The sequence below is a fragment of the Lasioglossum baleicum genome, chromosome 5, assembly GCF_051020765.1.
Source record: "Lasioglossum baleicum chromosome 5, iyLasBale1, whole genome shotgun sequence".
NCBI lineage: Eukaryota > Metazoa > Arthropoda > Insecta > Hymenoptera > Halictidae > Lasioglossum > Lasioglossum baleicum.
Window position 1 is genome coordinate 6,480,405 of NC_134933.1, and position 27,550 is coordinate 6,507,954.

General features: G+C 44.0%; 1 protein-coding gene across 1 annotated transcript in view; it reads right to left on the minus strand.

Moving 5' to 3' along the window:
* The window catches only part of LOC143208631 (uncharacterized), a 28,981-nt gene extending 10,579 nt beyond the window's left edge, over positions 1-18,402 (minus strand). Inside the window, exons 1-2 of the mRNA XM_076423200.1 lie at positions 10,278-18,402; positions 3,357-3,598 (exon numbers count right to left, since the gene is read on the minus strand). Coding sequence (XP_076279315.1) covers positions 3,357-3,598; positions 10,278-10,629 — 594 coding nt within the window. The 5' untranslated portion in view covers positions 10,630-18,402. The remainder of the gene's footprint in view (positions 1-3,356; positions 3,599-10,277) is intronic.
* Positions 18,403-27,550: the final 9,148 nt, after the last annotated feature.

Genomic DNA, 27,550 nt, shown 5'->3' on the forward strand with positions numbered 1-27,550 from the left:
CGTTGATCTTCATTATTTTCCAACTGTTAAACGTAGGAGCATACAATAATTTGTAGAAGTTACGTCAAAATCTCCTAATTAATTATATAGTAACGTTTTTATTTTATCGTTGATCTTCATTATTTTTCAACTGTAGGAGCATATAATTTGTAGACGTGACGTCAAAGAAATAAATTCGTTGTGGGAGCCACGACTAAATTTGTATATCTAATACTTCCCTTGTTGGCCTGCTCGTTTCATTGTCTTCGTTTTCTTTGTTGCATAAGGCTTGTTAATGTTACTGTATTCATTGGCGCAACAGTCACTTCCGTAATCTCATGAGGCACAGATGTGTGAATCGAGGAAAAAGAAGCAATTTTGTGAATATTTTAAAATGTATAAATAGATAATGATAATTTTTTCCTCAAGAAACGAACGTTCGATAAACTTCTCACATAATAGTTATCTTCATTCCAGATTTGTAATATAAGGCGGACGATCTATGACCGCTCCTATGATCTAAATAGAAATAATTAGGAACGTTAAAAAGCTTCGAGTTGAAATACCTCGGTCTACTTAGAAAAAGGACTTCACCACACCGGTCGTGCTGCTTGGTGGCCTTAACAGATGTCGAATACCGCGAGACTGATAACGAACAAGGAATTCGCGGATCGGAACGTTATCGCTGACCACCTGCGCGTGGGTTTGCGATCGGTCTCACGAAAGTTGCTCGCTTCTCCGTACCCTCTGTCTAATCTGCTTTTTCTCGTCGCGGTGTCTGCTACGCTAAAACGATAACAAGACCTAGCGAGTGACGTCACTGGACTAGCAGACAGTGCGTCGCCTGGAGTGTCGGAGTTGGAAAGACAGAGAGAAAGAAAGAGCGAGAGATATCAACAGCATCAGGGACGTCCTTAGAACCCGGCGAAGTGTTCTCGACTCTGGGAAAGGTGACTGTCGAGGGAGAGAAAAAGAAAGAGATAGAGAGATACACAGCAAAGTGTGTATGGTCCTCTCTCAGTGATGCCCGTTTTTCCCAAGCGGGCCAAAGAGGAAGAGAGAAGAAGGGGGGAGGGGTAGCCGAACGATATCAGATTATGCGCTGAGTTAGAAAACATCGGTATCGAGTATCGTCCAGCGATGATGTAACGACGACGAGCGTTTCCACGGTGAGTTCGATGGGGCCGCAGAATAGGGCCGGAACGAGCCCTATACGCGCAGAGACGCAAACGCCTTTTGTGGTCGCGTGCTGTGAATCCTAATCTCGACGAACGTGCACTCGATTCGTGCGTGCGACTCCCTATTTGCTACGCCGCGCCGACTGGAAATATCACTAGTTCGCATGTTGCACCTGAAACTTACAACCGAGGCACCGACCCATTGACTTACTTTAATTACCGGAAATCAACGTGGTTGATCAACTTCGACTTGGTCTAAAGATAATTCATGCCAGGGGCGACACAAGCCGATTAGGTAACTTCGGTTGCAACGACAAGTTATTGATCAACTTGGCGACTTCAATTGTACTCGGAAATGATGGCTAACCAATTTCAGCCTTAACCTAATATTGTTCATGGACTATCCTGTTTCCTTCGGAAGATTTTCTTGAAAATCAGCTGTACTTCTCTAGCAGTTGCGGAACAAGGAATACGAAATGGGTCACGGCGGTGGTGCAGGGAGGTTCCCGTGTTGCGAAAGAGACCGCGAAAGCGGGGGTTTAAACGGGCGATGTAATCCAAGCTGCGCGGTGCATACAACGATCCACGATCCCGTGGCCGACGTAGAAACAGGAAACGCGTAGAGAGAGCGGCTGTCAAGGATGAGTCAGGTGGGTCCAAGAACTCCGGCGGGCATGTAAGGACGTTCAGTTATGGTCCCCGAAATCATGTCGACACGTGTGCACGATGCATAACTAGGAGGTGGGGTACGAGGGCGACCGAGCTTAATCTATTCTCCGTGAAAAAACAAAAACGAGACTAAAGTTTCGCGTGTGTAACCGTAGCTTCGATCCTGCGGTTTCCACGTCTCTTTTTTCGGATCGTTTCAGAAGAGAGGAACCTTGAGCAACACACACAGAGGCCGAACCGGGACCGTGATTTATTGTCCTTGGTTAGAGATAATAAGGCACGATCGGCTGGGAAGATTCTTTCGAAACGAAAGGATCTTCGTGCGCGGTCGAACGGATCTATTTTTCGGTTTTTTTTTCTCTCCTTTTTGAGAGGGAGAGGGGAGCGCGGGTAGATCGCTTACACATTTCATAATACGGCCGAAGAGTGGTGGGACAGGAAGCGGCGTCTGTCGGCGGGGAAAATGTCACTTTCGACCAATCGTCGACGCATAATAGGAGTCGAACGTGAGTCGTCTCCTCCTCTTTTCTTTTTTTTTATTTTCTGCCGCGCGCTACGCGCCGGGAATCTCCTCCCGATTACAAAGTACATTTTCGATCTGTGCAATTACGCGCAATAAATATCGCGCGCAGGATGCATGGGAATCAGAGAAACAGGGTAATCCCGTACGGCGCGACCACTTTCCGAACCATCCGCGCGCTAAGAGGAACACTCGAATACTTAAACACACGGACGAATCGTCTGTAGTCGCCGATCAGTTGCGTGACGAGAATGAGTTATTGTCATGAATAACCGTTCACCGGAGGAAACATATATAAATATAGACAAATGTAATTGAAATAAAGAAGGAAGACGCACCGGCGGCGGCGGCGATCTTCTGAAAAATAATCCACCATATTCCGCAAACCCATATTTAAATATTAATACAATTTTGTCTGCACGAATGCAACGAAATCTATCTTTATACATCGACGATCTTGACATTTCGGAGAGCGGAAAAGAGAAATAAATGGAGAAACCGTCTACTTCTACATATTAATTGCACTTCCTGTCGCATTCCAGTGCAACTCGTCTAGCTTCCGGCAGTTTCGTTTTCGTTTGTTGCGGATCGCTATCCGGTCAGAAATCGCTCGTTTCCCTGAACATAGGGTAAACGTGAAACCGCGTGTGTACCTTGAATCGAGTACATCGAGCAGCATTGGTAAGTCGAAGATCTCTTTCGAAGGTCTCTGGGATTCAACGATCAACGTCCGTACGACCGGAAGTACTACCATAACCGCCTTCCGCTCGATGTCCCCTTTCCCCGTCCGATCCCCACCAGAAGTCACGTTAGTAATTATCGAACCATTGATGAACTTAATGTTCGTCTGTTAGATTGTCGGTATCGCGAGCGCGCGAACCGTCGAGCGCGTTCTTTTTTTCCGGAGCGGAAGAACCCCTCGACGACGACGGCGATGACGAAGTACGGACGAGAATACACGTATGTAGATCGATACGGATGATGCATATGATTCTGGATCGTGTACTCACGTAAGCCGCGCGAAACTCCTCCGTCTGCGCTAGCGACATTTTCGCCTGCTGGATGACAAAGTGAACTAGCTCCGAGTCGGTTAGCTCCTCCACGTCCAAATCACCAGTGAAGTCTCCGGTTGTTGCCTGGCCACAGGGGTTCAACCACTTCGGGGGCGAGGTCAGTCGTCTGTTCTCGGGGTTCATCGTCGGAGCACTCTGCACCGAGACCACGAGCAGAGTCACCAGAAGACTGCCTAACCCTGGAAACCATAAATTCGTACGGTTACTATCGCGTTCTCGCTTATTACATCTAGAGAAACGAATTTAGTGAGTTTTAAACAATTCGGAACACTTTAACGGGTCTTGGGCAAAGTACATACCGATCTAGTGCTATCGAAGATGAAGAGATTTTCTCTAAACGATGACAGATTACCGTGCAATCTCAGCATCTGCGTTTCAATCATTGCTAGATACGATATCACCTGAAACCACAGGTTACGAGGTGCGCGGAGGACTCGAGTCGGCTCGGTATTTCCTTAGATTTCTGCTAGTCTTGTTTCCTGATTATCGGTTAACCGTGCGCGCCATTAACCGAATTGTTCGTGTATTAAGAGGATAAGAAGCGAAGCTGACTTCGGCCTGTCGGTGCAATCAACGTCCTATTTCTCGCGAGAGAAAGAGAGAGAGAGAGAGAGAGAGAGAGAGAGAGAGAGAGAGAGAAGAGAGAGTGATCATCACGAAGAAGCTTCCGGCTTGTTGTTTCGATCTTCCCCGTTCTCGCCCCACCCTCGGGTACACTTCTCTCCGTCGATAGCGAGTGCCTAAATGGTAGATTTCGATCGAGACCGTCTTATGATCATCCGGCAGTTTCGGGATCACCGCTCGTCGAATTACATCCACGTGAATTCGTCGTCGCATTATTTCACGAGTTACGACCCTTGATGAGGGGCCTGGAATCACGTGCACCGCTACGACGACAAACCATCAGCAGTCGCGTACGCATTCGGAGGATGTGTATAACCACCGCAACTTTTCTCTCTCTCGGTCCGGCACGTCGCCGTCTGTCTTTCTCCCGCGGTACTGTTTGTTGCGCGAGGTATGCTCGTTTCCAGCGAATACCTTGTGCGCTTGATTTGTGGCGACCGGCCCCCCTCGACCGAATTACTCCCGTATTAACATCTCGTCCGGCCGTCTAAACAGTGTTATTCGACGTCAATGTTTCTAACCGCACGCAACCCGAGAAAACAGCCCAAACCGCCATTAAACCACGCGTACACACCCTTCGAGCGGACATTCTCTGGTGTATACACACGTTTCCACCGCTATGCTCGACAATTAATTTCCCCTAAACGATCCCGTCGAATCAGCACAAATTTTCCACGCGTGTTTCCACACGTTCGAATCAGTACCGTGAATTTTTGTAACAAGTTTTATGGTCAATTCTGGGAGCGCAGCGTCACATAAACGATTGATGGAGGACGAAATTACTTGAATGAATTTCTCGTGCCCCACAAGATCAATCCTAAACGTAAATATTCACAGAAAATGACAAACAACCATTATCCCGCCGTCGATAGCTCGATTCGAATCGGGGGCTGAGGAAAGTGTGCGTCCGAGGAACGGCAAATTTAATTATAATGTGCATTGCGCGTGATGCAACGCGCACGGCAACTGCGCTAGTCACAGTGGAGACAAAATAAACGGACATCGAGGGAGAGAGAGAGAGAGAAAGAGAGACAATGATGCAGTACGAAGGAGGGTAGGAGAGGGAGGCCGAGGAGACATCTCGGACACTTAACGCATATTAATGAGCGGCTCTTAAGTGCGTTTCGCGTCTCGGTGAGAGAATGATTTGCCGCGGGGAAGTTCGCGCCCCAAAGTAACCGTGAAAACCGTTTCGACGTGTGCACCGGCTAACGGCGGTGCGTCTCTCTCTTCTCTTCTGTCTGCGGCCGGTAATTGCGTCAAACCGCGTTTCTCGACTGCACCGTCCTCCGGGCGCAGCACGCGTTCCTTCTTTGTCAGCCTCGGCGGACAGAAGTGTTCGATAAGCGAACGGGCACGCGCCTCGGTTTCAGCCGAACCGAGATTGTATTGGAATTCGTTTAAAGATAGATAGAGACCACACACGATTTCTTCTCACCGATATGCATCGCCACGTGACCGAGTCACGGTAACTCGTTGCACCGACCGCCGATTTTTCGCGGTGACACCCAAAGTCCCTGGATGATTTCAACGACAAACAAAATTGAGACAACAAAAATTTTATTGTAACCGGCCACTCGTAAAATTACTATCGAAGTGCTCGCTTTCGTGTCTGAGTAACCTAAATACGCAGCTAATTTGATTTTAATACTGAATAACTAAGCTTCCGTAAGGATGAAGTCAATTTATCTTCAAAATCTGAATAATAGTAAACGACAAACAATATTGAGACAACAAAAATTTTATTGTAACCGGCCACTCGTAAAATTACTATCGAAGTGCTCGCTTTGGTGTCCGAGTAACCAAAATACGCAGCTAATTTGATTTTAATACTGAATAACTAAGCTTCCGTAAGGATGAAGTCAATTTATCTTCAAAATCTGAATAATAGTAAACGACAAACAATATTGAGACAACAAAAATTTTATTGTAATCGGCCCCTCGTAAAATTACTATCGAACTGCTCGCTTTCTTGTCTGACTAACCTAAATACGCTGTTACTTTGATTTTAATACTGGATAACTAAGCTTCCGTAAAGATGAAATAAATTTATCTTCAAAATCTTGATAATCGTAAACTAAACAATGCAATACGGAACGTGTAGATCGCGAGAAAGACATTCGAGAGCCACAGTCGCAGATCAGCAGTGGCCGACGGAAGAATTTTCGAAACGTGATGCTAACGATGGCAGACCGTTTGATATTTCGATTTCCGTCTGTTGCGAGGTAGGAAGAGAACCGTTCGCGCGCAACGCGAATTGAAATGGCAAACGCGGGGCATTACGGCGCGCGGCGACGCTCGACACAGCAATGCGTTGGAACGATATCGTTAGGCGTTTGACTTTCCGGTAGCGTGCTTTCGAAAAACACGCCGGTTACGATAATGCGGCAAGTATTTTTATCGTACCAGAAGTGGCCGGGTGATCCAGGTAAATGATCCCGGCGCGTATGCGATTACGTTTCCTTACTTGTCGCGCGGCGTTTTGTACGCATCAACGCCGTACTTTCGCCACGAGGCGCGCGGGTTTCTTTAATCGCTTCAGCCGACGCCGGTTTTCGTACTAATGGAATTTAATTGCCGCGCGATATGCCTCTGCCCGCGGAATGGCCGGGCCAAATTTGTCCGCGCGAGCGGGATCGCCGCGATAGGTGTACGCTTTCGAGCAAGTTCGCATTCTTTCGCCCCGTAAGAAACCGAAAGAGCCACCTGTGGACACACGCTCGCCTCTCTGACTTGCAACATTGCCCTCCTGGAATGCATCATACGATTTGCTATGTGCGCGGACCACCGTCGCGTCGCCCTTGCCTCGGTCCCGACGCGAATCCGCTGACAAACTTTTCTCGCTAACCACGACACGTCGTTCACTAATTCCTTCGAAGTCTGTAATCTACCTTCGTGTGGATTTACATGTGTAGTTCTGCTTCGAACGATACTCAAATCTTCAGCTGACCATCAGTGACCACCAAAGATCAGGGTTGCCAGATCTTCTTTGATACGAGTCTTCTATATTTGAACTTGATCTTCACGTACCTCTTTGTTTGAATAAAATAGTTTAAAATGTGCTGTGTACCTCTTTTACTTGAACTTCTATATTTTGAGCCTATCTCAAATATACATAATTGCAGTTTTCACTACTTCTTCTATATTTGGATAAAACATTTCTGGCAACCCTACCAAAGATGCTGATAACGATATATCGTTAGAAGTTTTCGTATAATAAAAAAATGATTTACTCAGAGTACCATGTAGTTTGAATTTCGACTGATTTGTACAATAGTAAAGTGTTCCTATGAAACAGAACAACATAATTATTGTTCGGGGGTCATGCGAGGATGTAACAAAGGGAGAAGACGAATAGAGGATCTACGGGGATCGAAGCCGCGAAAAGGGTGACGCGTCGCGGCGCGGCGTAGGATCGGAGCGTAAGAAACCGGCGGGTTTTTCGAGGATCGCGAGAAGCGCGACAGCCACGGGATTAGATCGGTGGACATTTGGTAGAGACGGTCATCTAACGGTCGGCACCCGCGTCTTTTCTACTTTCGCCCCGTGTGGCCTGGACGGTGTCGACGGTACAGCTAGGGCCTACCTCAACGACAACGCTCGGCGACGGCGTTCCAACGAAATTCCTGAGAACCCGCGGCCCCGTGGAAAAAAGTAAGGCGTGCGGAGCCTGTGAACACCGGTGCAAGACGCATCTCCGCAGTTCGCCGGCAAGAAGATGCTGAAAAATGCGGTAATGACGCACTGTCCTCGCATTGCTCGCGACAATTATACCCCATTACGCCCGTCCCGCCACCCCCTTATCTTCGCGATCGTGTCCATGCCCGGACCGGAGTGCGTTGCGGTAGGTTGCGGTACACGGTAAGTATATACGCTCGTCGATTTATTATACGCCGTTTTCTGACCATTTTTCCTCGATCTCCGACTGCCCACGTTCATCCTTAATTCCGCGCCGCCCCGCGGTTTTGAATGACAGCTGGCAAGCTCAGGACGCTGAACCGAGCCGACTTCGATCAGGACGAAACGGCGGTGAACCCTTAGCCGAGTCGCGAATTCCTTTGGCTTCCCGTTTCACCCCATCGCCCTTTCTATCTCCGATCATCAAACAATAGGAAGTAGCTGCTCCCCGAGTACTCTAATCGCGCTAACAAGGGCGGTTATAGTTATCATCATCATCTGCACAGAAGGTGCCAGTGCGAAATGCAAGAGAAAATAATGTTAATGTTTCGAATCGAGTTGAATGCTCCCCAAGGTTTGTTTTGAAGTTCGCGTTTTGTGGGATGATCCAGCTGTACGAGAACCGTGAAATTCGTGTACACTGTGCGGAATCTGTGAATGGCGAAGCTCCAGCCCTACCTGTAGATTTAAGAATGTTCAACAGGTGGGTGTGTTTTGAACGCACACGCCTCCTCTGGTGTAGCCTCACACTTTTCACTGCTCTCACGCTGCGGAACTTCTGTGCTCTACTACTCGTCGAACGCTAGTACTTTTTCTGTCCAATTAACGAGCGACTTTATCACGACTCCGTAAAAATTCATTTTTGATCCGGATTTATCTAAAGTAACGTTACCAATTTTAGAATTATCTTTTGTTTGCTGAAGGCTCCCTGCTGATGAGAGAACTTTCGAATTTTTGATCGACGGATAGATTGTAATTTTTTGATGTTATTTCTACCGTATTTTTCGGGGTTCGATGATAGAAACGACAATGAAGTATGTTAATGGATCACACGAGGAGCTTCCGATAAGGACCGTGACGATGACTAACGTGTTCATCGACTTTCTCGAGCGTGACGTCAAATCGCAAAAGGGAATGGGGACGATAATGGACCGAAGGAAAAATGTCGCCGGATCACGTCTGTCGGATCGATCGCACCTGACGAATTGACATCGCGCAGCGACACGTGGATTATCTTCAAATTTTCCGGCGCATTCGACGGCGAAATTACCGTTTCTGACGTCTAACGACTCGATGACGCGCGACAGCGTCACTGATCGTGAATTTCACTGGATACTCTCATACGCTCTCCCGTATCAAATCGTGCCTTGTCGCGACATGCAGCCTGGAATCATTGACGGATCGTCATTGAGAACTCCGCGAACCTTTTTGCGCGGCAAAATCAACTGTCGCGGAAGAAAAGTTTCAAAATCGCGGAAACATAGCCGGAGAAGATGAAGCCGTTCATTATGTAAGAAAACATCGGTTTCGAGTGAATCATCATCGGATAAACATCGCACGTAAAAATACGCGAAATGATAAAGAATTCTAGTCTGCATAATTCTGTTACATACGAACTTGGCTGCGGCGCTTACTCGCGCGGTAAGACGTAATTTGAGCGAGTACAAACTTCAACGTGATTCGCAGAGAAATTAATTGAACGATCGACGATGATTGCCAATCGATGATGCAATTTTTAATGCCGTTCTCCGTTAAATCGCCACCTTCTTCAGCGATTCGCAATAACACGATGCATGCAGTATGCAAGCGAGAGCGAGAAGCGTGTCTTGATATGCGATTTCCGAATCAATTCGGGGAAGAGGATGCATTTTCAGTCGCACCGGAAAGAGGATGCAACTTTTACCGTGCGACAACGTTTAGATAGAACGACCAGCGATAATTTGACGGTTCAACGAATTCTTCGCTCTTCCCGATCTAAGTCCGATCGGACAAGATCCTCTGACGATCTCTCGACGATCTTCCTGCGCGAGATCCTGTCACGGTTTTCACTCATTCCTGATTTGCGAAGCAAATATGTCAAATTAAAGCGTGCAAAGTCAGAGCAGATTTTACAGTGTCCAAGACAGGAAATTGGCGAATCTTCATTCTTTCTAAATGTCGGAGACATAATCGCAACCACTATTCTACAAATATCCTAATTTTCTGTAGTCTACAGAACGATGAATGAAAGACTAACCTTCTGTATTCCAACATTCAAGAGAACAAATTCGCATTGCTTATGGGAGGAGTCAATACCATGGGAAAAAGTGTCACTTGCCAACGGTTTGCGGCATTTGAGGATCGAGGATCGCAGAGATCCTGTCAGATTTCCGCAGACGTACGTCACTCCGTTAACGATTCGATGAAAGAGGAGAAGCGAGAGAAAAAGAAAGAGTTCGAGAGATACATACATAGAGAGAGAGAGAAAGAAAGAAAGAGAGAGAGAGAAGGGGAGCGATAGGAGCAACAGTTGTCGCGCATGTTCCCCCGGCAATCTAAGTCAGTAGTTCGACTTACTCAGCCACGTGGTCGCGGCGATTGATGCGTTGTGTCTCGATCGTATCCTTCGATCGTTGTAAAATGCAGGTACGTAGTATGAATCACTATCCGAGTGTCTCTGTGCATGGTCATTTTTATTAATCCCGGGGCCGATCACTCGGTCGCGGTGGCCGTTCGCTGTCAGGCCGCGACACCATCTCATCGACGTTTTCATGGTGGCAGCCGGCGTGATCTGGATCACGGTGTTGCTCGTTGGATCACCATGATGATCGAGAACTCTGTGCGCGGTGGTCCTTTGGTCGCGGCTGAGGATTGCCTCCATTGTCATCTGTCGATCATCGGCGATCGTTCTGTCTTCGATGGCTGTCATGCTGCTTCACATAGCACACTGTCGCACTCGGGGCACTCGCGACTGATGCGAGGCTATCTCGTATACTCTATAGTATACTTCCGGTGGAGATCCGAAATAAAATCGGCGACGAAGAAAAAAAAACGGAGAAATGGCTAACAAATATGCCGCACTAATACTGGTAAGATAAAAGCCGCACGACTCGTAGGAAGTTTCGAAGAGCGTCGAAACGATTCACCGGTCACTTCGGGTATCGGTAGCCGTAATCACAATTGAGAACTGTCTGCACGGAAACACAACCCATTTGGCACTGGTTCCAACACAACCGTTGCAGTGATTCTTATACGAGGGGGGAAGGGGGTTTCAGAGCTGTCCTTAGGAGAGAGGGTGGGGGGTGGGTGGGGGGCTCGGAGTCGATGTAGGTGTTTAAGAATATGGCGGGGGACACGGAAGGATCGGGTCTCTCTCGGTGCGCCCCGTTAGGGGTGGTCTTTCTCCCTTTCTCTCTGTCTCTCTTCCTTCTCTCCGTTCTCTCGGCTCCTCGTCCTTTTCTGATCCCGGCGTTGTTCCGCTTGCGTGTGTCCCTTTTTGCGGGTGGCTTTCTCCCCTCTGGAGACACTGTCCGGGGACTAGCCTCGTTGTCGGGCCCAGTTGGCTCGTTGCGCACGCACGCCGGTGGGGTAAGGTCGTACCATACCGAATGTCAAGAGGTGACTGAGGTCTTCGTCGCCCTCGTTCGGCCGAGTGTATCGAGTGTATCACCTCTCGTCTCTCTGTCGAGTTAACCACGGGCGCGGAGAAGGTAGGTAGGTAGGTCGGTATAGAAACAGAGAAGGAGAAGCCAGCTATAGGCAGGCGAGCGAGCAGAGGCAGGCTGTTCGCTCGTCGTTATAGTAGGAGTGAACCTGCGTAAGGGAATGGAAGTGGAAGGTGGACTTCTGTCTGTCTCAGTTGTCGGTAGGTCGTTTCTCTTGTGTCCGTTCCCTCTCCGTCTATTGTGTAGTCTCTTTCACTCCCTTTCTTCTTTCCTTCACTTCCTTCCTTCCGTCCTTCCTTCCTTCCTTCCGTCCTTCCTTCCTTCCTTCCTTCCTTTCTTTCTTCCTTCCTTCCTTCCTTCGTCTTTCCCTTCTTCAACGTCGGCGACCACGGTTCTTCCCTGTTTTTATCTGGTGCTCCCCGAGTATATGACTATCAATGTATGATCGTGGAAACTCGCGTCACCGGTGCCTATATACGATCGTAAAGAGGCACCGTAGCACGTGGCCCGTACCCCGCTTTCGGTCAATCCTGCGTTCCCCCCACCGTTCCTCGTCATTCTCTTTCTCCCTCTCTCTCTTTCTCTCGTTTCCCCTCTCGCTCCCTGTTGCACGCTCTTCTCTCCTATTCTTCCTTCTCTTCCCCCGAAGAACCTCTTTTCCTTCTGCTCCTCCGCCTCCGGCACCCGTCGAATTCCCTCCTCTTTATTTCACGCTCACCACCGCCGCGTCTCCCACCATCCATGACTCGTGGGTCAGGACTCCACGACTCATTCATAACTCCCCGCGAGCGACCAACCATCCCCACTAAACCGCAATCCATGGGCGCAGTCCCCACCACCGCGTAGTAGAAGACCGGCATCTAAACGAAACGATCTGGACTTCGTCTCACGATCAGCCTGTTGGAAACTCGATGCTATACCGGCACGCTCCACGGCTCGACCAACCTTGCTCTCTCTCTCGCAGGTGCACCGCGATACCATCTACCACAGATCATTGAAGATCCAGTTGTCCTTACCGGCGTCGATCCACGACAGCATCCTTCGATTGTCTCTCGACGCGGTCCTGTATTCGGGAAGCTGCCTAGACGAGCTCGCGAACTACTATAACACGGTTCGTTCGTTCCGTGGTAAGCAACGAATGGAAGTAATACAAATTCTAATACTGAAGGATTGTATGGGGGTTGTCGCAATTTTTGCACTGTTTGAAACCGTGTCTTCAGAGTACTGTGTTGCAAGAGTACATACTAAGTTTTCTGCAGGTACCTCGGCGCTTGTTCTCGTAAATATTGTCGATCCTCCTTCATCCCTCGAGTTCACACATTTTTTACTGATTCCAAACAGGTATTATGTTCTACACTTCGTTTTACCAGTTTCGAATGAATAATCTTACTGTAAACTTGCCTTATTAAACGTATCAAGAAAGGAAATGAATTTCTACGTCTGAATGCACATCCCCCTCGACAAACTGCAATAGCAAAAGAAGATGGCGATACTTTTCCAGCCCAGAATACTTCCTTAAGGAGACTCGTCGTCATTTACGATTCCAGTCCCGTTCATTAACGATTCAAGAGCAATGTAGAGATTGCTGCTTTGTAGAGATTTCCGAAGGTTCTCGACACCGCTACATCTTGGGGACAGTTCATCCGTTGGCGGACGAATTTCTGAAGGTTCTCGAAGTTACTATATCTCAAGGAGATGGTATGTCTTTGCGGAGTCCTCGGTCCTCGCAGCTGCACGAACGTTCCGCGGTTGGCACGCGAGCTCTTTTTCCGCGGCGCGGCCGCAACGGAAGACACGTCGTTAGCTGGTTCGCTTCCTCCGTGAGAATCAGCGGTACGTTAATGTGTTTTTACAAATGAATCGTATCCGAGCGAGTGGTTTTTGTGGGGCGATCCCCGGCAAGCGCGCAGGTGGCCGAACGCGTCATTAGCGCCATCGTATGCACCGTATGCACTCGTAGTGCTCGTCGTTTATTATTATCGTTGTTGACAAAGAGACAACATCGACGATCGGCTCTCGAAATAGTCGAACACTGTTCTTTTACACGTCATCGACGAGAGACAGAGAGTCATTTACGACAGCCTCTCTCTCTCTCTCTCTCTCTCTCTCTCTCTCTCTCTCTCTCTCTCTCTCTTATAAATTAATAAGCGGCAATGACGGCTTTCGAGACTGCATGTACCCCGACGAGATCGTGTGTGCGTATAACGCGTACGTAGGTACGTAACACCGACAAACACTAATAATAGAGAGAGAGAAGATGACGGTAATGGTAATAATTACGGCGTCTCACGGTTCGTGAAACGGCGTCGTTTAATTGCATCCCGAGATTACCGGTGATAACAAGCGTGTCGCGGGGCACGCTCGATAAATACTACAACGACGGCCGTTTTTCCATTTGTTCAGGTTTTTTCGAACGGGCAACAGAATCAACCTGTCGTCGACGACGCCGACGTTACCGAATGATTCATTCGCCTCGGTGCATAGATCGCGGTGTATCATTAGCACATTCCTTCATTTCATTCGACCTTCGACAGGATTAATTTGTAATCGACGGACGTGCGGCGAGCCTCGCGAAATTTTCGGCGCCATCATCGTATAAGAGCGAGCCTCCATCCGGGGATTCACGACGTTATCGGTCGGCAGACTTCCATAATATTGACTTTGCATAAAATGTTTACGGACGTTTTAGAACGCCGCGAGAACAGTTGCCTCTTCAATTAACGCTCCTTCTTCTTCTGTTTTATCCACCATCAAGCTCCGACTTTGAAGGATCGGTAGCATTGTATTTTGAGCAACATCATTTCCACCTCCAAGCACAACCGACATCTTTGCCTCCCACCTAAAATCGGTGATGACGTTTCCTTTCACCGACTCTTACGTATCGCTTACGTATTCGCCGGACCTTCTCCACCTGCCCTCGAAATTCTAGACCCACCTGATTTAGGAACGGCTCGTGAAAACGTTCATCCGGAAAGTTTTCCAGCGTCGATTCCGCAGCCGGGAAATTTCAGCGGGAAATTTCCTTAATAACGGGCAACCGGTAACTGAATCATTCCTGCAGTCGGGACGGATAATCGCTGTTAGATAATCCATTCAGGCTACCGGGATTACAAAGCTCAATGAATAAGTCGATGCATATATAGATCCCCTTTTTATTGAAACCAGACCGGGAAAAGTTATCGTACAGCATTCCTTCAAACGACACTCTGTTAATAATAACGTGATTTATAGCCATTTCCCTTTCCGAAAACTGTCGTTACAGTTTTGTACATTTTTTGGTCACGGTTAACCAACGTTAACCAAACTCGGCAACAATTACAGTCCTCGACACAATAATAAGACACCTAGAATATTTTTAAATTTCTTATATTTAAAGGTAGAAAATGTACACTCCGTTGTATCCTTATAGGGTTGCCAGAAATGTTTTATCCAAATATAGAAGAAGTAGTGAAAACTGCAATTATGTATATGTATATGAGATAGGCTCAAAATATAGGAGTTCAAGTAAAACAGGTACACAGCACATTTTAAACTTTTTTATTCAAACAAAGATTTCTGAAAATTCAAATATGATATAGGTGATCATGTTCAAATATATCATTTATTATATATCATATATTAACTCATATCAAATATGGAAGATCTGGCAACCCTACCTGTATATTCCATACTATTTCCAAAGTAAACATGTAAAATCTTAGGATTATATCGCGTACCATAGCAAAATTAGAGAAAGATATGTAAACACGGTCTGACATTAATTCGACAAAAGTATAAGACACCAACAGAAAAATGTTTGATTAAGCAAATAAAAATACAAAATTAATACTTTGTGATACCTTCCTTGAATTGAATTACGTCTAGTAATCGCTTTCGGATAGTTTTACATAACTTTTTGATTCGTTTTTGTTCTAAATGTGTCCAATTGTGATTTATACTTTCTTTTAGTTCATTTACGTTATTATATTGTCCCCCATTCGCGTAGAATCGTCTTGACAAATCTCCCCACACATTTTCTATAATATTTAAATCGGGAGAACGAGCGGGCCATTCCAAAATATTAATATTTCTTGAAGAAAAGGATTGTTTCACAGATTTTGCAGTATGGATTGCTGCATTATCCTGCTGAAAAATCTAGTCACCGCGCGTGACACTAGCTGCAGGCTTGTTTAACTGATCTGTTATTAGTTCAATATATTTATTAATATATGTAATTTAAAAAGTTTATTTCTGTTTTCCATAGTACCTAATAGCGGCCCATACCATAACACTGCCACCACTCATTTGACGGCAACTTAAATGGAGTTCTTCCTTTCTGCAATCATGAAAGTAGTAGACCCAGCCGTCAGGGGCATCTAGATTGAATTTTTTCTCGACACTCAAAATTACTTTTTTCCAGTTTTTCATCCAGTGGACGTGTTCACAAGCGAACTTTAGTTGTGCTGCTTTGTGTTTCTCCATTAAGAGTGGCCGTTGTTTTAATTTCTTCCGTTTAATGTGTTTGCTACCTCGTAAAATGCGAAGTACATTTCTTAAATTTGTTTTCACACCTGCTTCTTCGGCTATTTGTCTTGTTGCGTCCTTAAAATTCGACGCAACACGCAAAATTGCACGTTTATCACGTTCGGAAGTAACGCTAGGTCTTCCACTTCCTTTCGCTTTTCCATAAGCACTTGGATTTTTTAACACATTATATATCGCGCACCTACTTCTGTTTAATAATTTCGCAATTTTATTAATATTGCACTTTTCCGAGAGCAACAGAACGATTCGATCGACCTCACTTTTATCTAACTGCTTTCCTTTAGATACAAGAAATTTAAAAATATGCTAGGTGTCTTATTATTTTGTCGAGAGGACTGTAGTTTCTCTTTCTCCGACTTTCCTAAAATTTTTCATTGACCCAGAGATCGAAAGAGTTCGATCCCGAGTGCAATGAGTCGATGCCGCGGGTTCCTGGAATCGTCGAGGTGACTAAACGATTTCTGTTACATCAACTTAGGAAATCACGTTAGTGGGACACCGTAATAACGGTTTCTGGGTTATGGGCACCACAGATCACGGCACCTAACTGACGTCACAGGGAGATCAAAGTCTGTAACAGCGGACGACATACCGGGACGTCCCACGGTAAAAATCAAATCGGTCTCCGAAAAGTAAAAGGCATCGGTTTCAAACACGAAGGCCATCTCATTTCAATCGCTTCCTTCTACTTTCGCTGCGAAGCGGTTCGCGCTTGTCGGGCTTGTTAACGTTAGTGACGTAGCAATTTTCGCAACTATTACGCTGGTGTCGCCAATAGTTGCGAAAGGACGCCTGCCCACGAGAACAGAAGCGTACGCCGCGCTGACTACGTCACGTTTAATTTTCGGGGTCAAGTGCACAGCATTCAAGAAATGCCACGGAGTATGACTCCATACGCCTGATCCTCCATGCACCGGCTAGATCTTTTGTTATATAATGAACGGATCGCTATCTCGGACGCTGTATGCAACTGCACGGTGCATTGGAAATTCGAGGGACTCGTGATCGATGTTTAGAGCACGTTTAGAGCCCGTTAGATCGGTCGGAAAATGCATTCCCTTTTTTTGCGGTCTCTTATATTGAGAATTTTTAATGAAATTTTTAAACGAAAAAAAACAATAATGGAGAAAGCAGTACGTTAATCATTAATCAATAAAATAATTTAAATGTTTACTAGCAAAATTGGAATTATGCAACTCGGAGAACTAACAAATTATCGCTTAACAAAAATGCAAACATTCAAAACGCTGGTGTTTCTTCTATTGTTTAATGTTCTTTTATTAATTCTAGTACGTGTGATACCTATGCTCATTAGAATCACGTTCTCCGACAAAAAACGTTTCTCCTAATCGCTACAACTTCGATAAAACGTATTGTTGTTGCAAAATATAAATCGTGTACATTCTTCGAACGTTAGCCAATAGGCATATCAAATTTGAGATGATAATAATACTAAACGCTTTCGCTTTAAGCAATTTACATAGCCAAAAGTCACGTATTTAGTTAAGAGTTCAATGTAACGGAGGAATTCGAATTGTTTTAATAATCATTTCCTGTCAACAACTAGAGAATACGTTTACTATGATATTGTTGGCGCAGCGATCTTTAATTACCCTCGACAATGTTCAAGACTTCCGGCACCGAGATTGGAAAATATTTGGACATTTTGGGTCTAAAACGGTCCAGTAATTATTGACGTGTTTAGCTGCGTAATCCGATTAACTCGGGTAACCTAAAATTGCGCTCGCCAGGGCATTAAGAACCCTATTAAGTAAACCCGAGGGGTTAAACCTGCGATTAACGTCGAGAGTGCAGTGCCATAAAAAGGGGTAAACACAAGCAGGTCGGCCGAAAGCGCATGGTTTAACGGTTCAACTGGACTCGACGCCACATAATCGTCACGCCCTTTCTTCTATTATCCGGCTCTTACAGGATTATTTCGGAAAGTACGCGTGCCAATTCCAAAGTCTGAAAATTTTGACCTGTAGAACGGTGAGGTTCGCAATGGTTACTATTCAAGTGGAACAAGCAGATTTCCCATTTCAACCTATACGTATTTGACACGTAGCCACTTTATTGGACCCTATCGTAAATTCATTAAGATGCAAACTAAGGATGTCCAATTTTTAACAACTCAGTTGTGACATACTGCTAGACCGGGCCTTTATGCATAATGAGATTTTTGAGCACCAATTGCAAAATACATTTATTTCCCTGACTAATAATTTTAATATGTTGAAAAATATATCTGTATAGACATTTTTCACTGTTTTAAATTAGGGGTTGTTTTCACTTCTCAAACATTTTTGTGATCTCATATCATTTGTCAGATTAGTTGGCGATACTCTTTCTCAGTGCCGTAACAAGGGCGTGGCGGAAGAGGTACCCGCCACGGGCGCAACTGGGTTTGGGCGCAAAACAAAGAATACCGACCCGGTTGAGGGTCGCTTGGAAGCTTTTCAAATCTTGCAAAAAAATTACGAATTCTCATAACAATGCCTATAACAACAGCTTCCTGCAAAAGTTCGTTTAGCAAGTTAAACATTGTGAAATTGTACCTTCGTTCTTCTATTGGACAAGAGCATTAAGACATTATGACGATATAATAAATGTGTTTGCAAATGAAAAAACGAGAAAAATCACTTTATAAAATATGCTGAACTGTTTTATGTTTTTATTATATTATTTTAACACATACCTATGTTTTGTATTTCCTTTATTTTGTCGTCATTGAATATGAATCAAAATTTGTTCTTATTTAGGTTGTAGATTATTTATTCATACAAATACCTTGACAAATACATTATTGTATATACAGGCAATTCATTTTGATGAGGTTAATAGTATTTAATATATTGCATTTAGTAGAATTTAACTTGTTACATTAAAATTTTTAATTTTTTTTAGACACTTGTCACTCGTTACGGCACTGCTCTTTCTTTCGTTCATAACTGCAGACTGCATGTATCAGTCAATAATCATCGTTTCTCGATAAAATAAAAGTTGTCTGTTGAAATTAAATCGGTGAAGCATTTCGTCTTGTAGTAAATAAATAGTTCGAACTATGTTCGACAATGTAATAATAGCGTAAAACATTGTGCGGAAATTATTGCGAAGAAAACAATGAATTACGTGACTTCGAGGTTTCGATAAAAGAAAACAATGTTTCTCGAGTATATCGCGTGGACCAGAAAAAAATGTCGAATGGAGCAACCTTATAAGAATTTCCGTCGATACGTGACTATCTCGTGAAAAAAAGTACGAACGCAGTTCCCTTGGCTTTTATTCGCGTGTAGTCCACAAAGTTACGTGTAGTTTCGATGGACCGTCGTGACTTATGCGGATACTATGTGGTCAAGATAAATGTGGATTACTATGAAACGCATCATAAACACGTGATTCAGTTTTTTTTTCGGAACAATCAACACGTGAATACGAGCCACTGCATATCCTTACGCTTTTGCGACGAATTCAACAGATTTCGACGAAGCGAAAAATCGAGAATCAACAAGCTTTTAATCGAAAATGGTAAGAGTGAAATATAATTTGATGTTTGTTCACGAAGATCGATGTTTTTACAACCTCACCCTCGATTGCCGATGACTTGTTTGAAATAAATGTTAAATGCTTTCGGCGCAACGGTTCGATCGTTTACTACTAATTATGAAGCAATTTTGCTAATTATCAAACAAAATCAACGTTTCGATCCTAGTTTGGATTCTTTTCACTTGTTTGAAAGTTTGGAAACTTCGATCTCCGATAGATAGCTGCGAGATTAGGTCACGATATATTCGACCAGGTGTAGCATTTTAATTTACACGGGATTGTGTACGTGACCGTCCTCACGCACTTTGACAGTGGGTCCATTAAAGATACCGTTCTCCGTGCTACACACATGTGGCTATCGCGCATTATGTGGAATACCGCATCAGCATTATAATTCCGAACGATAACACAGAGATTTAGGTATACGTGATCCGTTCGAGCAATGTAGAAGATGCACGTAAAAGTTCTAATGTTACATTGTTATTAGTGTATATTTGTCAGACTCACTTCCGTACAAATGTTTGGAAAACATTCAATCACGTTGTTAACGTATCAATTAAAAATTGCCTTTTCCGAATGTTCAGCGAATTCTTCAAGGCAACCGCTGCGCACATGTTTTTATATGTATATTTGATGATTTCTCGTTGTGAAAACCTCATTGGATATTATTTCAAAAAACCATTTTTGTCCCTTAAGAGTTTTGTTAAAGAAGATGAATAAGGATGATGTATTTATTTTCGAAAATAAAAACTTTCTACGTCAATTATATTAAAGAACAAGAGTAAAAAATCGAAGTTCTTTCGATCCTTAACAATCTTAATCGGTTGAAAACAGTGTGACAGTATTTTCAAACTTTTCTAATGATCTTACTGTGTTTTTCACTTGCTACTCTATCTAATTATTCAAATTCCACATGCCCATAAATTAGGCATTTACGGAATCTAAGAAGAAGAAGCGCGCACGAGGATGAAACTTGCGTACGCTTCTGCGAACGCTGTGCGCAAGTTTTCTAGAAAATTCGATCAATGTCGAAACGTCCTGAAAATCTACAAAACAGAAAAGTCATAAATAACGCGCGTCAGCGACCAGTTTACTCGCTATTTGCATGTTAAGATTTTCCATCTGGTTGAAACTCGCTGCGCTAGGGTTAAGTGGTGACTAGTCGACTTTACGGAGAAAACGCGCGTGCCGCACGTGGACATCATCGAGGGAAAAAATGACAGCGCAGTCACATGGGCGCATTAATCAGTGAGTCAAAACGGTTTTATTGTTTCTCAGGAGTCGGGCTGGTTTTCCGTCAAAAACCGAGCGGATGCTGGGACAGTCGGCGAACTCATCCCGATGATTTTTACTGGTATCTGACGCATAGTACCGAGAGACAGGCGCGTTAGTTATGCGAATTAACATCGTGTTACACTATAATACTCGCCGTCACGCACCCTCGAGTAATACGAGCCCTCAGAATCGATGGAAGTGGAACGCAATCGTCAGAATTGTGCAATCTGATTGCCCACTGTTAAGTGAAATATTGCTTCAAGCTAAAGCGATACCATCATCTCTCCACGCAGATCGAGAATCATTTCATATTTCAAATATGTTGCACGGTGCAGTGCTTTAATTTTGAATGAGCGCATAGCTGAAGAAATGTACGAAGAGTCCCAGGACGAGTCAAAATGATTTTCACGTGGACCAAGGAGCCGAACTATGAGAATAACTTTGGATCGAACGAATATTTCTGCCTGAAAAAATTGTTAGATGATCCCAAAACATGCCTGAATATGCTAACAAAGTTTCAGAATGCTATGAATAGACTGCGGATCTTTATGCAAAATAAAAAATGTTTGCATTGATTGCAGGACACAGGAGCCAAATAAAAATTGTATTCTTCTTTTAATTATCCTACCAAGCTGAAATTAATACACTGATGTCCTTACGTCTTCTTAATTCGTCTACTACTTTAAATTGTACGTGTACATTTTCGTCATAAATGCATAAAATCCGCAGTCTAGCTATGAATTCGTAAACACCCCTTGAATCAAGGTCTAACTGCATGGGCCAACGAGATGAATTAGGAGACGAATTCTGAATTGAATGCAAAGTTAAGGGAGTGTCTGCGACCTGGAAATGGTTGAGAAACGTGAACGTAGCGATTTGACAGTGAGTTCGTTGTACCCTCTGTTCCGGGGTAGGTTTCGGATGCTTGTAGATGGAGGTAACCGGTCGGGATATCGCGGGCTCGGTGTATTACGCGATCGAATTCATGGCGCGTACACCGCGGCGTATTCCCCAGAAAAACGAGGTTTGACTGGTCCAAGTGAAAAAGGCGGGAGCAATTTTTCGAAAGAGGCAATTATCGATTCGTGTGGTCCCCGCGATCGCGACCGTTGCAAGAAGCGGATAGAGACATCGGCCACATTCCAGGAGTACGAAAGGCACGCCAAGAACCCAATAGGGACCTCGGGCTTTCCTGTCTTTCTTTATCTCACTCTTATACTGTGACCATCTTGCTGTCCGTTTTGCCCTTTCTGTTTAACATTTCGGCCGCACAAGGACCACCCAGACACCACTCTCGTTGTCTGGCGCAATATTCAATACCCAAGAGCTATATCAGCCGCGCGCGGCTCAAAGAAACAGATAGCTCGGACAAAACCGCATCCGGAGGATGCTCTAACACTTTTCCGTTACCTCACCAATAAATATATTCCGATTTTTGCCCCAGCATTTCTTCAACGACTCCTTAAACCACCCGCCGTTTTCGGAAACTCCTGCGAGTTCTTCGCTGAATATGCAATGTTAAGCAAAAATGATTTTCCGCACAAACTGCCCCAGTTCTCGTTAAAATATCTACCGCGGTTCATTTTCAATCAATTTTCAGAACTGAAGTTGAAGAAAACTATTTTTTTACAGTCTAGAGTAATCTGAACGATAAGGATTAAAAATGGATAATATGGTTTTTTAGAGTTCAGGATGTTCTTAATAAAATTTCCAAAATTTTCATCGAATCTGTCAGTGTTCTCGTGGCATCGATTCTTGAACGCGGCGTATGTAGGATTACCGTGCAACGTGAAGTGAAATAAGAAAATTAGTTTCTACAGTTCGAGTCGTCCTTGAAAAGATAGAAATTTCCCATTAAATCATCTGTGTGTCGCATTTTCTTTTAATAAACTCTTGAAAGTCACTTGTGTCGGGCTACTGCAACGCCAATCCGGTGATGCAGAATAGAAATTGCGGAGGTGTATTTTTATAATTAATTGGATTGATTACTTGCGTCGAGTTCTGCACGCTCGCTGTAACGAACATCGTCGTACATACATTGTGCGATTCCCTATTTCTAGACATCTGTGTTTTATAAAAAAACCTATAACTTGATATTTAATATAGAATAAATAAAATATCAAACTACAGGACTGGTATGATTTTTGCTTGAAATTGCTTCTAATATGCTTCTATAAATACGACTCTGTTATTAGCTAATTACCTAACCGGCATTACCTAACCTTATCCATTAATATCAGCGCGCGATTTTCCTCGAAGAAACCGAAAATGTTTCAATTAAACGCGTTATCGAATGCAATCGATGACGATTGAACGAACGTCTGAAATGCTTCGATTTCCAACGTGAATTCTCTCCGGTTTAGCCACGCGAACGTAATCGGGATCGCGAATGGCGACATTGTTTCACGCGGATACATAATACAATGAAAAATGAAACAGCTTACCGGAGCAGGGAAGAGAGTTTAGCATCGAGGCAGCGGCGACTTAAAAATTTTCTGAGCCGTAAAGTCAACATTCATTTATTGGCGTGTTCCTGTCACCGAACGTTCTGTCGGTCGTGCGAGGATATATTTACCACACGGTTTCGCTCGCGATGCCGGCGAACAAGATTCGCGAACGCGTTTCCATGCAGTATTATCGGCGAATTTTGACGAATGCGGCGATCGATGAGGATTAAAAGGATGTTAAATTGACACTGGCCCGTGGACATGTGTCAATGAGGACGGCGGACGCGAAAGAAGATAAACAAAAGAGCAGCAGTGACAGTTAGGTGTGAGTAGAATCGTGTCGTTCTCGTGCAAGAGATCTCCTAATAAAATATTATTCGCGTCTGCAGCCGCGTTACAACTTATTATTTCCGTGTACAGAAAGTTTATTCTCCACTGAATGCATATATGAATGATCTCTCAATTTTTTACTCTCGTTTCGCGCAAGTTCTCGTCTAATTGAATTTTTTTCGGGGACTTGCAATTATTTTAATCTCGAAACATTTCAGACGGAAATAACTATCATTTTACAGGAGGATAGTGTTCCTGAATGCGGCTCGATGATCTGGTAACAGTCATTGATGTTGTCGCCTCGAATCCACGACAAGCCTTGGCGTAGTAAATATGTAGTACCAAGGTCGAGATGGATTCTCAAGCAAGTGAATTATATTTACACAAACATTCGCCGTTTTCGAGGTATCGAGCTCACTATGCCATTCATGCCACGGCTCCTCCGATTTATATTTCAAAATCAAAGTATTGAATTTCGTGTACATTATGCATTATCAATTATTATATCAAAACGAAGTTTACATTGTCTACCTTCTAACCTTCACAACGACAGCACACCACTCATACAAATTTCCGTCTCTCCCGTTTTATAATGAGAGAACCATAATTTCCAGATCCTACAATGTTTCTCAGATACAAAGACGTCCGCGGTACTTTAATTTTCCAGGAGATTAAATACTAGATCGTCGCACGATTTACGAGGTATCGTAAGATCGGCAGGTAAACGGGAATGGATGCGGGCCGATATTGTTTTCGCCGGGAAATCCTAGGCTCGGTTCACTGGACGGGTTCGGCCGGGTGAACAAAGGATCGTCGTCATTTTGCAAGACTCACAGGCGGCATTCCACGATCCGTTGCAGCGTAGATCCTCGGGCAATGAGTCCCACGCCATGGAACATTCACGTCGCGATCACGTTCGAGCATTTCACTCGACATACGTTATCCGACCGTGAATGTCGTTTGCACGATCGCACACTCGACCACGCACTGCCGCGCGTCTTTCCTCGCGGCACGAGTCCCGATCAGCTGTGTCGAGCTACTGGAAAATCGGGGGTACGATATCACAGCCCTGCGAGCTTATGGCAAACCGCGCATCACCTGGACGGATCTCTACAGGGTGACTTAGAGGGCGGTGAACCCAAAAACAGTGCCGCTAACAAGCGATTACACAGGGAAACGCGTTTTCCGGTACAGTTAAATGTCGGCGAAGAGGTCGAGCTGTGTGTACAAACAGCTGGTATCTCGCCAGATATTACCACCGCGATTTACGTAATTATTATTATTAGACTGCGGATTTTATGCATTTATGACAAAAATGGGTACGTACAATATAAAACAGTGGATCTAATAAAAAGATTTAAGGCCACCAGTGTGTAAGTTTCGCGTTAATAAGATGATTAAAAGAAGAAAGAAATTTTTATTTGTCACCTGTGTCTTGCAATCAATGCAAACATTTTTTATTTTGCATAAAGTTCCGCAATCACATTTCTACTGCTGTAAAGTATCATGAAGTTACAATAGGACCAACTTAAAATTTGGCCTTTTCGAAGTATAAATCTAATTCTAATTATTTATTCTAAAATTGACCAGGTTCAATTCTTCCTTAAACTTATTCACAGCGAGATATGTTTTGGCGGGGATTACATGAATTCAAGAGGTCCACGTGCTGGTGTTATCAGCTTTCTTGTAGGTCAACTTTGATTTCTTAAATGGAACCGTATATCTTTTTATGCACCAATCGATGTAGCTTTTTATTCTCCATGAAAAAGTATTAACCCATGTATGTCGAAAAATGATTACTTTAGGAGATATTTCAATTTGAATATCGTTGCTCCAGTGAAAAAAAATTAAAGTTGACCTTCATAAGTCTTTCAAGAAACAATATCACCTGTATGTACATGTTTCGAAACCATTTAATCTCTATTTCCTAATTGATTCATCAGTAATGCTCCACATGTTCTCCATCACAATTAATACATTTCCGTAATCGATCAACAAGTGCGAATGATACGCGTTGAAGTGTTTCCTGACTTTTTTTTCTCGAATTACGTTTGCCTCCACTTTGCCATAAAACAATATGTAATAACGTTACACAAGAAACCAGCAGGAAACTTTAAAGTCATTACGACGTAATCACGAGCATTATATTGATGCAGCCTCTGAAAATCAATCTTAACGATTCTGAGCGTAAAATTCAATTAACATACGCTCGTCAACAATTTATGCGGTAACTGTTGCACGATTAAATCATTTTCTTAGGAGCTCCTCGGGTGTTAAAAAATTACTGCTTCCATCATCGTCCGCTGATGAAACCAATATTCCGCGGCATGTCACGATCTATAAGAATTCCAGCATCGTTTCGTGGAATCGTATAGCAATCTCGGCGAATCGTCGAGTGCATGCCGCGCGCAAACACGTTGCACGGTGCGGACGGTTTGAATCCGCTTATTAAAAAATTCATAGTGTCTGGTTGCATAAAACTCGCGCGGTGAGTTCGACGCCTCGGAATGGAGCTCGTCGATGATTTGTAGAGGTAAACCATTCGAGCGGGGGTTATTTTTACCAGGTCTCAAGTAGAGTTTCGGTGGTGCGTCCGATTAGCTGCATCCGTGGTCGTTGAATCGTAAACGAGCGATGCGTCGAGCCGCGAGTTCCTTCGTTCTCGCGTTTGATTCACGCTCGCCTTCGGCTCGTCTGGTCGGTCAGGTCTGTCTGCTATTATTTTTAGCGCGTGATCAAGAAGCCGCGAAGAGGAAAGAACAGCGGGAAAAGCATTCGCGAGACAACCGCAATGTCGGCTCCGAGCGCGTTAGGTCATCTCGCGGGCTTGGCTCGCATAATTACCAGCCGTTCTGTCACCGAAGCATGTTCGACCGATCGCGATCTGTCTACCGCACCCTCCTCGACCGATCATCTGCCTGGTATGCCCGCGAAACCCGCCTGGTCGCAGCTGGGAACGCAGGATTTGAGAATCGTGACCTATAAAACCTGTTGCACGCATCATGCACTCCGTGCATTTTCGACCTGCGATACGTTTGGCAATCGGCAACTAGAAATTTCACCCTTCGCTTTACCATTTCCCTATTTTTGTCATCCTCTTTTGCATGTTTATCTCATTGTCAGCAAATTGTAAATTCAAAAATTTGGGATTTGTCATTATAATGATTTTTATTATTTTTATAGGGCACTAAATTTTATTAAATCCTACATATATATTTCTACGAATATTACTTTTGCATGTTTATCTCAGTAAATTGTAAATTAAATTGTAATTGTAAATTAGAAAATTTGGGATTTGTCATTTTGATGATTTTTATTGTTTACATAGGGCACTAAATTTTATTAAATTCTAAATATATATTTTTACGAATTATTACTTATTGTTAGAGATATTTTCTCAATGATTCGGTGGCGCAGTTTTGAATTGAATGTCTGGTCGAATAGCGAATCAAAGTGACTGTAACGTGACTATTACATTTACCTAGAATGTAAGTGCAAGGTCCAATGTGACACATAGGGAAACTTCTGCTTTCGATACTCGAATATCTAAAATCTCCGATTACTAGGAAGATGATAGCGATATTTTTGTTAACTGATGAGAAAGACAACGACTGAAGAAAAGTACCGCTTGGTTTTCCCAGGTGTGTCATTACAGTGCTACTTTGCTCAGGGCTAACTCTTGCCGATAGACACAATTCAGGATCTTGTATATACATTTTATCAAAATACCGCATCTATATCCGCCTTCTGAAGGTGGCAATGTTTTCAGAATGTGCAACGCGAATGCATCCGGTCTTGAAATTTTTATTTCCTTCTGTTCATCTTTCTATTAAATTGAGAAACGTCGAGTTCGTAGTTGCTATCATTATTGAAAACTTCATTAAAGAATTCTGGACTGTTGACCATCCATTTTTCAAAGACTATGACATATAAAGCGTTTAGTATAATGTAAGGAAATCATTGACAATATTCCGTCTGTTTGTAACCGATATTTTTGTTCACAATGTCATTGCTGTATTGAAAAGAAAGACGACAAGACTTTGGAACAATCACACCATTTGTT